The sequence below is a fragment of the Pristis pectinata genome, chromosome 5 (assembly GCF_009764475.1).
Source record: "Pristis pectinata isolate sPriPec2 chromosome 5, sPriPec2.1.pri, whole genome shotgun sequence".
In the NCBI taxonomy this organism is placed as follows: domain Eukaryota; kingdom Metazoa; phylum Chordata; class Chondrichthyes; order Rhinopristiformes; family Pristidae; genus Pristis; species Pristis pectinata.
The window spans coordinates 44,980,512-44,992,558 of record NC_067409.1 but is presented as its reverse complement, the minus strand read 5'-3'; the positions used below and the strand labels follow the sequence as shown (position 1 = coordinate 44,992,558).

At 36.5% G+C, this 12,047-nt stretch overlaps 1 protein-coding gene across 1 annotated transcript in view; it reads left to right on the top strand.

Annotated features, from left to right (window-relative positions):
* The window catches only part of LOC127570235 (epidermal growth factor receptor-like), a 214,400-nt gene extending 203,097 nt beyond the window's left edge, over positions 1-11,303 (top strand). The window contains 6 exon segments of the mRNA XM_052015548.1: positions 597-743; positions 2,102-2,199; positions 2,905-3,072; positions 7,002-7,046; positions 7,710-7,818; positions 8,541-11,303. Of these exon segments, the coding sequence (XP_051871508.1) occupies positions 597-743; positions 2,102-2,199; positions 2,905-3,072; positions 7,002-7,046; positions 7,710-7,818; positions 8,541-8,938 (965 nt within the window). The 3' untranslated portion in view covers positions 8,939-11,303.
* The last annotated feature ends 744 nt before the right edge of the window (positions 11,304-12,047 follow it).

Here is a 12,047-nt window from a genome sequence, read left to right as displayed (position 1 = left end):
AGAGGTTATTAGACCAAAGTACGTCCTGGAGATCTCTTTAGTAGGTCAAATATCAGATTGAATTTTTTAGTTTAGTGTTTCACTTTTATTAGATGGACCAAAGGTTGTATTTCTAATCCCCATACTTGATTGTCCAGTTTGTTCTCCTATCAAACTTCTGGGATAGGAGAGCTAACATATAAACATTGCAATTGTATAAATAAAATGATCCCTTTTGAGACTAATGTCAGAATTACTCATCATAAATGGCATGTACGTTGACGTCTACAATAGACTGCTTTATTGGATAATTTGTCAAAGTCTGTAAGAAATGCATTCAAAAGAGCATATTTTAGTCATTTTGGAGACCAATTCTATCTTGAATCTTTTCAGCAGTAGCTTGCCATGACTTACTCCTGTGTTTAACCTAAATTATAAGCATCTAGCACAGGCATAATAGTAGGGTGATAGTTACCACCATTTAGAAGAGAGTTAGAATGTATTAAGAATCTATATTTGCTTTCAGTGCCTCAGAGCCAGGAAGGTTAAGCACAACTAACAGTAATTAGCTGTGCCTTTTTTAGAATTACATGACATGCTTTTTTTTCCCCTCATAGGTGTGACCATTTGGGAACTAATGACTTTTGGGTCTAAGCCCTATGATGGTATTCCTGCCTGTGAAATTCCAAATATCTTGGAGAAGGGGGAACGATTGCCACAACCTCCAATCTGTACAATTGATGTATACATGATCATGGTTAAATGTAAGTTTTCTTCATATAGGAATCATTTAGTTGTATCTGGCAGTTTATTTTAAAGGGAGGGAGATGTTACAGTTAAGAAATATCGGTTTCCCATTGATGCAATATGCAAATGTGCCTCAGAACCTTAAAAAAAACAAGCCATAATAGTTCAAAGTTTATCCCTGCTATTGATGAATTAACTGATCACAAGGGTGATGTGAGTTTTACTATAATTGGACTGAGAATCACAAGACTCTTGCTTCTAATAGCTAACCAGTGAGTCTTTCAGAAAATGCACTTTTATAGAGAAGGCGTACTCCACTGCCGTTTGGCTGACATTTCTTGTCCAGGCTCATAAGTGAAGAATGGCTGTCTGGGCAAGATGCTGAAAAGTGACAAAGACATCCTGCCATAAACAAGGTCGAGTAAAAATTGTTTGGTGTGCAAAGGGAGCATTGCAGAATGTATTATAGTAATATAAAAGTCTTGCTGTTAGTCCTTGTATATGTGCCATATTTCCAATGGTTTTTGAAAAGCTATCAAACTGTTCCAGTAAATATGTTGTACTGTGATGACAGAATTATAAAAGTACATTTTATTGCATCATTTGTTTTAATAATGAAAAAAATTCTCTCACTCAACAGTATAATTATAATCTCACGGCATATCTGTGCAGTATTAAATCCTGATAAATAAATAATTGAAAGTATTGCTGAGCTCATGCGTGATGGTGCATTCACACATTGCCAGTTAAGCATCAGGGCAAAGTGGATTTGGCTTTTGTACCAATGCTTAACTTGGGAAAAGCAAATTGGGTGTGAAGGTGCAAATTGACTCCAAAACTAAATAGCGTGAAACTGCCTATGCAGAGAATCTCATTTCTCTTCACTCTTGTGTGAATAAGAAATAATCCTCAAAATATATAGCCATTTTAATGTTTTGATCACTCATGTAATTTCTGAATCTAAACAAAGAACTGGAATAATTTTACACGTTTTAACTTTTTTTACAGCAGTTAGTGGTAGGCTTGTGCTGGAAAATTTAAATGCACAGAATAACACACAATAACTATTGGAATTAAAACAGAAAATCCTGAAAACAGGACAGGCAGCAGCAGTGGAAAGAGTAACAGAGTTTCGGGTTGAAGATCCTTCATCAGAACTGGAAAAGTGAGAAAACAAGCTCTAAGTTGCAGAGAGGGTGGGGGAAGGTTGGATAGGACAAAGAATATCTCTGATGGGGTGATAAACTATTGGGATTGTTGATTTGTGCACCGACTAGGAATTTTATCGAGTGAAATTTGGTCATTAAAATAAGATTATGTACGTCCGTCAGTAGCTTCAGAATAAAATTTTCCCTTAATTATCTTTGTGAATTAGGTTGGATGATTGATGCAGAAAGTAGACCTAGATTCCGTGAGCTGACCTCTGAATTCTCCCGGATGGCCCGAGATCCACAACGTTACCTTGTAATTCAGGTAATGCATTTTTAAACCAGAGGTCTGACTAGAGCAAAGAATGGTAATCACATTGTTGGTTTAAAAGAGCATAGTGAATTCCTACTTTTGAACAACAGCTTTCAAAGTGTGAGCTGCTTGCACATGCTAACAAAGACAAGTGGGTTCTAGTCATCAACACATACAATGTTATTGAAAGCTTAATGAGATCTTTATGCAGGAATGTTTCTGTGGATGTTGCAATATGTTACAATTCAAAAAGGGTGTGAATTGAATGGTGTTTCTACCTTGATAGTTCGTTTCTATATTAACATTGTTGGAATATATGCATAAAATAATGAATTACCCTTTAAACTTTCTAAAATGTTCCAAAGAAAACTTGAGTTGTTAAGGCTGTGACTGCAAATTGTGAATTATCTACTCATGTTAACAAGATGGCAAAATTGCATTGGATGTCAACTGCAATAATGTTAGGGTGGTTTCCAAAGAGAATATACAAGAATAAGGTGTGGATTAATGTCTTTTATGGAAAATAATTTCATAGAAAACACAATTTTCCTCCATTCTCAAAAATGGATATTTAGATATACATAATAGAAACCATTAATTTAAAACCTTCTCTAATCTTCAAAGATTATGGTTTATCATAACAATAAATATCTTGTTTGTTTGCACGTTTTAGCTGTGGTCAGGAACATGGTTTTAATTGCGTTATTGTTCTGTTAGGGTGATGATCGCATGCACCTGCCAAGTCCAAGTGACTCGAGATTTTATCGCACCATAATAGAGGAAGAAGATATGGAAGATATTGTGGATGCCGATGAATATCTCGTTCCTCATGCAGGTTTCTTCAACAGTCCTTCCACATCAAGGACACCCTTATGTACATCAGTGGTGAGTTTTGCAATTGATGGATGAAGTTTCACACATCCTCTTACATGTATCACTTTTGCCCATAATTTAATAGCGAGAGCAGTGGATCTTAAAGAAAACCATAAAACCAATTGTTTTGCTAACCAAAAATATTTAAAATAATTCCACCTGAATGTTGTTATAAAAGGTAATGCAGGACATAATGGCCCAAATTTGCAATGCCCACATTCATGCAGACATCCAAAGAGAGGTGGCATTTATCTCATCCAGATCCCCAGGTGTTAACTTGCATTCCCTGAGCAGAAGGGCCTTGTGCATGTAAATACTGTCACATGAGGGAGCATGAACAAGCCCTACTCCATAACAGCTGAGAAAAACAACTTTGATAGATGTCAGTGCCATGCCCCCTAGCTTAGTTAGATGTCAGAGCTGTCAAAACTTTTAAACAATTAAGACTTATCAAGTTGTTGAAAACTGTTTTAGGTTGAGCAAATTCTAGCTCCCATTGGCATGTTTAATGGTTGTTGATCACAAGAGTGCCTCAATTTTCTGCCCTTTGTGAATTTCCTCAGCAAAATATTGATAGAACATAGAACAGTACAGCACAGGAACAGGCCCTTCAACCCACAATGCCAAACATGGTGCCAAATTAAACTAAATCTCTTCTGCCTGCACTTGATTCTTAACCCTCCATTCCCTGCATATTCATGTGTCTACCTAAAAGCCTCTTAAATGCCACTATCGTATCTGCTTCCACCATTACCCCTGGCAGTATGTTCCAGGAACATACCACTCTCTGTGTGTGTGTGTGTGTGTGTGTGTGTGTGTATATATATAAAAACTCCTTTAAATTCTCCCCCTCTCACTTTAAATTCACTTTAAATGCATGTTCTCTACCCTGGGAAAAAGATTCTGACTGTCTATCCTATCTATGCCTCTCATAATTTTATAAACTTCTATCAGGTCTCCCCTCAGCCTCTGATGCTCAAGAGAAAACAACTCAAGTTTGTCCACCCTTTCCTTATAGCTCATGCCTTTAATCCACACAGCATCCTAGTAAACTTTTCTGTACCCATTCCAAAGCCTGCACATCCTTGCTGTAATGAGGCAGCCAGAATGGCACACAATACTCCAAATGTGGCCTAACCCAAGTTTTACATAGCTGCATCGTGACTTGCTTATATCTTATACTCAATTCCCCAACCAATGAAGGCAAACATGCCTTGCACCTTCTTTACCACCCTATCTACTTGCATGATCATGCAAGTCTCTGGGATAGCAAGTCAACTAGGATAAAAGCTGTTATTTAGCTGGTCATTTGTATTTGTTGTTTGATTCTCTGCTCGATACAGCAAGCACTGATAGCCTCACTGTAATTTTTACCACATAATGGAGAGGGTGCAGGAGAGTTGGCAGGGAGAAGGGCATGAGCCAGAAGAGTCGTGTCAATATCAACATAGAGAGGGCAACTATTATGATCCTGCTGTCAGGCTTCAGGAGATAGGGAGAAAGTATGACCTCGAAGACCTTTGGATTACACTCCCTGCCTCCCCCCCACGCCACCCGCCACACCAAAGATAGTAATCCTTGGATTACTCCCAGTGCCACACATCAGCAAGAATAACAATAGGAGGATGAGGAGGATTAATGCATGTTTGAATCGTGATGCTGGAGCATTTCAGATTTTGGAGGCATTAGGACCATTTCTGGAGCAGGAGACACATCAACAGGACCAAGGTTCTTGAGATGCAGTATAAAAGAGGACTAAGGTGTTAAAGGTGTGAGAATGTTAGCTAGCACTAACGAAGAGGCACCATATTGGCTGGGAGAGACAGGAAGGACCGTGAGGACTATAAAGGTAGATTTGAAATATCTGTATGTGAACACCAGTACATTGAGTAAAGTTGGTAAGCTACATGCATATAGCTGTATGAGAACATAATGCATTGGCAATAACAGAAATATGGTGAGATTTGGGCACTATTCATGGATACAAAGTGTTTAGAAAAGATAGGAAAGGGAGGTGAAGTTCTGGCACTGGTTAGGGAAGGCATTGTAGTGTTAGAAAGAGATGATGTCAGCGGGGAGGCAAGGGTAGAATCCATTGGTTTAGAGTTGAGAAGAAAAAGGGTATAATCATGCTAGAAGACTATTCTGTAGACATTTGAGCTGTGTGAAGGATGCAGGAGAGCTAACCTGTAGCAAAATTACAGAGATTAGACTAGTGGATGTTAATTACATAACTATCAATTGGGGTAGGAGGGGAGGAAGTTCTAAACTATGTTCAAGAGCACTTCCTGGACCTGTTCTCATTTCAATCAGGAAGAAAGCACAGCTGGAGAATAAGGTGGGCCAAGTGTCCAAGTGAGAATAGTTGAGTAAGAGTGAAGTATTTGATTCAAGTGGCTTTGATACTGGAATGCAGAGTAAAATGTCAAAATGTGTTAGGGTTACCAAATTAATGATGCCAAGCCAGTTGACTGCATTGAAACATGGAATTGTGAGGTGATGCATTTTATCAGAAGGGATTTTGGTGAGGCAATACAGTCTAAATGGTGCAGGTGCAGTTCTAAAGAATATGTAGGAACGGAGGAACTGATGTGTTCATAACCATGAATCTTGGAAGGTGGCAGGACATTGAGAGATTAGTTAGTGAAGTTTATGAGATTTGGGGCTTCATAAATAGAGGTCATGATTAGAAAAGCTCTGGTTCAGCCACAACTAGAAAATTGTGTGCAGTTCTGTTTGCCATACTTGAGGAAGAATGTGAAGATCCTTGAAAGATTGCCGGGAAGAAGTCTTTGGGATTTTAGCTGCTAGGTTAGATTGTAGAAGTTGGAGTTGTTTTCCTTAGAGCAAAGGAGGTTGAGGAGAAATTTGATAAAGGTGTACAAGATTATAACATGTTTAAATCAGGTAGACAAAGGAAAACTGTTGCCATTAGCTAATGGTACAAGGTTAAGGAAACAGAAGGTTTTGAGTTGGGGATATGGGCCAAGATACAAGGTAGAAAATGTGTACACAGGGAATTATCATGACATCAGACTTGCTGCCTTTGAGTTAGGTGGATACGGAAACTATCAAAGATTTCAAAAGGAAATAAGAGTGGCATTTGAGAAAAATAAACTTGCAGAGCTCTGGCAATAGCGCACAGGAATGGTATTGACTAGATTACTTCACAGAGAACTGTCTTAAATGTAATGAGCTGAATGACCTCCTTCTGTGTCATTATGATTCTCTAAAGTTCAGGTTATTATTTATTTTTTGCTGTAATATTAATTCCATGTTGAGCTGTTATGCCTTCAAACTAAATAAATAACTTGCAGCTTAAGATTTTGGAAGATGGGCCCTTTCTTAAATGTTATAATAAATATTCTGACAGTAAAGCCTCAGTTTATTGCCACATATGTCTTTTACCTTCTAAACAGACTGATCAAAGATATGGTGAATGTCTCCATTAGTCACTATCTTTTCAATCTGTGGTATCTCATAATTTTTGGGATTGATGTAGAAAAGGGGTTGACAGTTTTGCAATAACATTTATTATTTATGCTTTGCAACTCTTTGTATATTAAATATGAAAAATGAGCCCATCAAATGTCAGAATATGATAAGCCTGACTTAGATTAACCAAGATCATGAGTGTCTTGAATATAATAGTTAAATATGGATTGTAGTGTAGTGAATTCAGATCACTGCCTTTTGGTTTCATCTGTTGGTCACTATTATAAACTCTGGCGTTCATAATCCTGGATGTCATGACATACTATAACTGCTATTTTGATTAATCACATCATTGCTGTCAGCAAAGAAATGCTGAATTCCATTTTAGCAAAATCTAGTAATCAAAAGGATCTTACCTCGAGAGCTTTGAATGGATTGCCTTTCGCTTGCATATTTTGTCAAAGTTTCTTCCAGTCACTTCTATCTATGATTTTTTTTCTCACTAGAGTATGACAAGCAACAATTCATCAACTTTGATTAATAGAAATGGGGTAAGTGGGAAGCTAAATTATACCTTTAATTTCTTGTGTTCTGTGATAATTACTGGCACAGATTAAAAGTAAACTAATTAAGCAGTAGTTGCATTTTGTTAAATCAGTAGAAATTTAAACAAGATCTCATTAGTCTGGCAACATTCAGTACTTAACCAAGCTTTTGTCCTTGACCAGACTAATCAATTTAGACAGACTTAAACTGAAATGCAAGGACAATTTTTGTGCTCAATGGGCAAGCAGATTAGCACTTGTTTCTTACAAATGTTGACAAGTTATTTATTCTGAATTGTTTATTGAAAGATCATTTGTTAAGGGGTTATATAATTATTTAAAATCAGTGGGGACAAAATAAAAATATAATCATTTTATTTATAACATTTAATTGTTGGGGTGGGCTAGAGACCAGTGGTTTAGAAGTACCCATGGTGTGACTCTTGGCAAAGCTATGCAGGATTCTTTTTGACACTTATGATCTTCTGTGTTGGCTTTTGAGAAAAATTTGTTGGAAGTTGCACTATAATTTTATGTAAGTTATTCAAAAAAGAAGCTACAAATAACTTTACAATTCATTGTAGCATAGTTTCCAATCTGCAACAAATTTAAAATTTTGAATTATAAATCAACTACTCTATCAAATTTTCATTATTTTTAATTGTACAGCATCAAGGAATTCCTAAGAGAGAAGACAGTTCAACTTTACGCTATAGTTCTGATCCAACAGTTCTCCTTGACGACGATGACATAAATGGATGTTTCCAACCAGCCCCAGGTACCTGCACCTAATTCGAAAATTTTGTCATTTTTACAGCTTGAACTATTATGAACAGTGAATGCAGTTGTGATTTACACTAATTTCATATTATTATTTTTGTATATTGGGAAATATATGTGTATCTGTACTTCATAGCGTTTTCTTTTCAGACTACTGACAAAGTAGATCAGTGGGGTTATGTAAAGGTTCACTAGATATCTGGGGTGACCATGCTCTCATACCAAGAGAGATTAAGTAGAATTGTTTTTTTTTATTCTCTAGTTTAAGAAATGAAAGGTGATCTCATGGGAAATTGTAAAGTTCTTAAGGGGTTTAACTAATCCCTTTTGCTTTCCCAGAGAGCCGCAGCCCTGGGTCGGAGCCCAGAGATAGGGATTAGACATTAGGACAGAGATGAATTTAAAATTCTCTACTCTTAAGTACTGTGAATGTTCAAAAATAATCAAGATTAAGATTAGAATTCTTTTGTTACTGAATGAATCATGGGACTCTTCCTTTATTTTCTATATTTTTGCATTAGTCAATCACTTGAGTGGAGAATACCTCAGTTAAGTAATTCATCAGGGTATGATTTGATTCTTTTCGTAATTTGTATCTTTTTTAAATGTGGGTTTTTGAGCTACTGTATCTCATTTCCAGAATATGTAAATTATCTATGATTTTCCTCCTTTCATCTTCTGTGCATGAGTTTGTTAACATGTTTTTGTTTTCTTTTACAGAATACATCAACCAAGCTCAAAATAAGCCCCTTCCTAATCACTTGAAAAGCCCCATCTCTGACATGGAAAACCCAGGCTACCAGGAACTTTTTGTCCCCCTCATCAAGAATGGCAGAGGTCCAGTTACTGACTCTCAGTATTTAAACTCATTCACAAATGCAGTGGAGAATCCAGAGTATGTGAATGCTTCCCAACCCATCAGCAAAGCAGGTCTTGACCATCCCAATCACTGGGACCAGACAGTGCTCCACAACGTAAGCTTGGACAATCCTGAGTATCAGGAGAATCTTGTTCCTAAACACCCAAAAGTGAACGGTCATGTTGAAGCTGCGGCTGAGAATCCAGAGTACCTTGGTGTTGCAGTGCCACCCAGAGGTCAAAAAAGCACTACAGTATGATACAGACATGCGGACTTTATACACCACCTGGTGTCCAAACCCTGCTGGTGAATTTTAAGTGCAGCTGTGCTGTGGTACTGATAATGGATATTTCCATAGGGCAGTGGAAAAGTGATGAATGTGAATATTTCCTCCTTTTAAAAAAAACATTAAGATAATATTGGTGATGGAACTTTACTCTGACACTTTAAATTAGGTTTATAAAACCTAGAAAGGAAATAGATTGTAGTTTTTTTTCAGTAGCATTCCAGATTTCTTTTAAACATTAAATTGCATACTTGTTATGTGTAGATAATGGCTAAAGTTTGTGTCATAGCCAATCTTTCAGACACTATCATTAGGTCTTGTTTCAATGCCACCCTCCATATAGCTGGAAACATTCTTCCCTCTGCGGGACTTGGATATTAATAAATAAAAATAAATATGCAAGTAGTTTTACTTTTAAAATATTTGTTTGTACTTCAAAGAAAACATTAAATGCAGTATCCAAGTAACATGGACAGCTCTGTGGAATGAGTCCTAATATCCAGGTAAAGTGGACTCTGAAATCTCAACTATTCTCATGTGAACTGGGAAGATGATTAAAACGTGGAGTGAGCTCAGCACAAGTGATGCGTTTCTCAGAGCATCCCATGAGCTTTATGAAAGAGTTTCCTCCTGATGATTTGATCAATTGCATCTTCAAACTGTCTTTAATTCTAATTAATTACAATCAACTTGAGGTAAATGAACAATTTATTTAACTCTCTCTCTTTGCTTTATGCAAAATAGTTTGAATTTTACCTGTGATTGTAATTAAGTGCAGTATTAATCTAGACCTCTTATTTTACTCCCCATTCTCTCATGTACACATCCTTTACCTTGCACTGCCGTAAAACAAAAATTAGCTCTCCTTGAATCATGTTTTGGCTTAAGCCATATTTAGGACCCTCAAAATTGCTTCTTGCTATTCTTCATACAAAGTTATGATCAAAATGTAAATTAATGAAATAAAATAAATTAATTACTTTTAAAAAAATACTGAAACAAAGTTAAATAAAAACACTAAATGCTGAGACACTCAGCTGTTCAGTCAGCATCTATTAGAGGGGAAGATATGATTAATATTTCACCTCTCTCACCTTGTTTCCTGTATTTTCACCTCTCATTAATTGAATTTAAATTCCACCTCTGCCATTATGGGATTCAAACTCATGGTCCAGTAACTTGACTATAAAGCTATCATACTTCTAACATTGACATTGCTCCTTGTAAATGGGTTCTAGGAGGTGATCCACACTTCTTTCTTACAGCTGCAAGATGTCGCAGAATCTTTAAATTATGACTGAAATTGGGACTGGGTATCAATGCTTTATATTTCCACCTTCCAGTTTTACTGGGACTAGATGCTTAATGGTACCAATGCACTGTTCAAAGCTGAACTTTCCTTTGCACTGGTTCTAACTTCTGACTTTATCTTTGGGTATTCTCAGTGAATTCCAAATGATGGCCATTATGCAATACTTGTTTGTGTTGATCAATCTGATAATGGTAAGGTAATATCTGTGAAGTGTGGAAGATGGTTGAGTTATCTGGATGAAGGATTATGGAAATTAAGGTAACTGAATGTGTGTTCTAACAATGTGGATTGTATCCCTTTTTTAAAAATTGTGTAGATTTTGCAGACAAATGTTGCTGAGATTTAATAATTTTAGAAAACAAATGAATTGTTGAAGCGCTATTTGTATAGAAGTGAAATCCAGTCTTTTATATGGTGTATTGATAAAAAGAAATCATTATATGCTTATATGTATATAAAGTCCAAAAACAGAAAAATGAAATGTATGCTACAGAATGAACATTTTCAATTAATTGTTAAATATTTTGGTGGTTTCTTCAAAATAAGATGAGCATTTTAAGATTTTATGCACATTAACTTTTTGGAGATTTTCGAATGTTTCATTTGCTTTAACAAAAGTCTTTTGACTCCTCACTTAAAGCAATAGGTTACCCTTGTCTTTCTGTGGTTAGACATCATTATGAATCACTGTCAGTCCATTCCTCACCATCAATCTGCTCATTCTCACAGCTGTTTATGCTTGCTGTACACAAGTGGCCACTGCATTTCTTACAATAGTAAGTATACTTCAAAAATACTCCATATAGAGTTTTGAAGTGACCTGTCATTATGAAAGGCATTGCATAGTTATGTCTTTCTTTTTCCACCTTTGTCTGGCATTTTGCAAGCTTTTGGCATAACAAACCACACACTACATCTTGTAATTAAATGTCAGTTACATTTTTGTATTTGAATATTTTACAAAATTTCGTTTCTTTTCCATGAAAATATAAAACCACTGATGCATGATACTTTCCTGAAATAAAATATTTGTGAAACATCATGGCTTTGGCCTGGGTTGAATTTCGTAAGGATTTTCATGGCTTAAAGGACCACTTATGTTTTAATTATAAACTGCATTTTAAAAAGATTGCTGGCAATACTTGAACAGACAGGTAAAGAAGAAAATTAATGATATGTTAAATCATGATTTCCTTTATAATTTCATAGAATACAGAATTGGAGTTGGTTTATCATTGTCACATGTACCGGGATACAGTGAAAAACTTAGATTTACAAGCCATCCAGACAGATCATTTCAAAGCATAAGTACATTAAGGTAATACAAGGGAAAAGCAATAACAGAATGCAGAACACAGTGCTATAGTTACAGAGAGAGTGCAGTACAGATAGATAATAAGGTACAAGGGTCATGATGATGTAGATTTTGAGGTCACGAGTTCAGTAATGCACAAGAGGTCCATTCAAGAGTCTTATAACAGCAGGGTAAAAGCTGTCCTTGAGCCTGGTGGTATGTGTTTTCAAGCTTTTGTATCTTCTGCCTGATGGGAGGGGGGAGGAGAGAAAATGTCTGGGGTCAGTGGGGTCTTTTCTGAGGCAGAGAGAAGTGTATATTGAGCCCATGGAGGGGAGGTTGGTTTTCATGATGGACTGATGGAACGAGGACATTCAGCCCATCGAGTGTCTGTCAGCCCACAGAGCATTTCCATTCTCCCCCTCCCCCCGCCCCACCCCATTTAAGGTATCTTTATTAGTCACATGTATATTGAA